Source organism: Morus notabilis, unplaced genomic scaffold, assembly GCF_000414095.1.
Source record: "Morus notabilis unplaced genomic scaffold, ASM41409v2 Scaffold973, whole genome shotgun sequence".
Taxonomy (NCBI): Eukaryota; Viridiplantae; Streptophyta; class Magnoliopsida; order Rosales; family Moraceae; genus Morus; species Morus notabilis.
In genome coordinates this window covers 4206-6234 of record NW_010362556.1, presented here as the reverse complement: position 1 = coordinate 6234, position 2029 = coordinate 4206, and the positions used below count along the sequence as shown (strand labels likewise).

The 2029-nt window shown below is 33.1% G+C and overlaps 1 protein-coding gene across 1 annotated transcript; it reads left to right on the top strand.

Annotated features, from left to right (window-relative positions):
* The first annotated feature begins 6 nt into the window (after positions 1-6).
* On the top strand, positions 7-865 carry LOC21389256. Its single transcript, XM_010102432.2, has 3 exons — positions 7-196; positions 315-464; positions 602-865. The coding sequence occupies exons 1-3, from the start codon at positions 110-112 to the stop codon at positions 863-865; spliced, it is 501 nt and encodes a 166-aa protein (XP_010100734.1). The 5' UTR covers positions 7-109.
* The last annotated feature ends 1164 nt before the right edge of the window (positions 866-2029 follow it).

The following is a 2029-nucleotide window of genomic DNA, read 5'->3' as shown; positions in this document are numbered from 1 at the left end:
ATACAATCCAATAGGTATGTTTGAGCTAGTACATAATAATTAGTAAATCAATCAAAATAGTTATAGAGAGAGAGAGAGAGAGAGAGAGAGAGAGAGAGAGAGAGAGGAAATGGGTTCTAGCAGGCTGCAAAAGAGGATAGCATTGCGCCGAAAGCTTCACATTCTCCGGGCCCTTAACACTTCTTCCAAATCACATGTACATTTTTCATACATATACTATGTGTTTTTCTTCCTATATTTCCCTCAAAATCTTAATTTTGGTGCAAATTAAACTAGCCATTTTCAACTCATTATTTTTACATGCATTTATGAAGGTGAAGAGCAGCTCAACTATTCTCATGAACACGTTCCTCTACATTTACTTATTGAAGCTCAAACTAGAAGCGGTTAAAAGAGTATACTCAAATCTTTTGGCCATAAAAAATGACTACTTAAACCTGACAAAGAACTTCCACGTGCCTAAGGTATATATATGTGTGTGTATTTATATATATATATATATATGATTCTCTCTCTCTTTCATCGATGTTAATCCACAATATTTTTTAGGAGATTTTAGTAGTGATATGTTTTGTTTGAAATTAAATATTTGATATTACAGGAAGTGAAGGTGGAGAAAACAGAAGAAGGGTCGTTTGATGTGAGGGTGAGATGCGAGAAAGGAGAAGATACTCTTGTTTCGGTTCTTGAGGCTTTTGAGGAGATGAATCTTTCTGTGTTGCAAGCTAGTGTTTCATGCGAAGATATTTGGTTTTCCATGGAAGCTACTGTTGTTGCTCAAACTCATGATCATCATGATGACCAAGCCAGCTTGAATGTCAAATCCATCACGCAAGCCATCACCAAGGCTATAAGCCATCACTAATTAAGCTTAGTTTAATTTCTTCATGATTTCGACTTAATTATCTAGGTATAAATTATTACTTCACATGGATTTGTATTTTGTTGCTAAATCCTTATGTTCTTAAGGTAAAAGAAAGGAGTTATCCTGGAAATTAATGCGATTGAGTTTTGAGTATTTGATATTAAAATCTTTTTTTTTAATTTTTTTAATTTTTTATTTTTTTGGGTGATGAAATGGGGAATGTAGTTTTTAATCATTATTTTGCATGGAACAAGATTACGAGAATGACAGGGTGTCATTCTTATGCCGGGACAAACTTTTTTTATATTAATGTGCCACTTGCTCATTGAGCAATTGGCTGTCCTATTGCTTGTTTTCGTAGATATAAAATGGTATTAGTTTAGTCCCTTTTTTTCTCCTGTATCATGATGGGAAAAGGAACAGCTGTTCTTGTTGTCCATCTGAAAATCCGGGGCAGTAGAAATTATATAATAATAATTACTGGATGAGAGAACGGGCTAAGAAATATCGTATCATTCTAGAAGCCCTAACAATCAACCTTGGAAATTTGCCAATTCAATGATGATGTGCTTAATAGTGCCGATGGTATCGGTTCCTTCGTATGTCAATAATTGACAAGAACCTTTTTTATTTAAATTTTTTTATGAGAAAATACTGTAACAGAATTAAAATTATAGATTTAAAAACCAAACGAATTCTAAGTTTTCACCACTTGGAAATTGGATCCATCCAATATCCTGTTAAAGGGGGTTAAAGTTAATGGTGTTTAATGTCTCTAAACTCCTAAATGTGTGACTATTTGATCAAGGATCAAAAGATAAAAATTAAGGGGCTGTTCTTTTACATTTTTGAGTTATTGTGACTTTAGTAATTATCTTGAATTGAATTTGAGTTATAACTTGAGTTAAAGTTATAACTTGAGTTTGTGTTTGGATGTGCACTGATGACGGGCATTTCTACCAACAAATCAAGTACTTTCAAGCATGAATATTTGTAAGTCTCAAGCATTTTTTGTTAGTTTATTGTCTTTTGTTTGCTTTTATAGGAATTATAAATAAATGCGAACTTGGATGATTTTGCATGAAGAAAAGAAGAATATTTGCCCAACTTATGAATCAATGCCAAGAGGAGGCGAAAGAGGATTTTAAGGCACCAAAGAGGAGG

Bases quoted from the DNA above. Each gene is read 5' to 3' on its own strand.
- LOC21389256 (XM_010102432.2), top strand. From the start codon at position 110: ATGGGTTCTAGCAGGCTGCAAAAGAGGATAGCATTGCGCCGAAAGCTT. The intron at 197-314 runs GTACATTTTTCA...GCATTTATGAAG, and splicing joins ACACTTCTTCCAAATCACAT to GTGAAGAGCAGCTCAACTAT. The intron at 465-601 runs GTATATATATGT...TTGATATTACAG, and splicing joins AGAACTTCCACGTGCCTAAG to GAAGTGAAGGTGGAGAAAAC.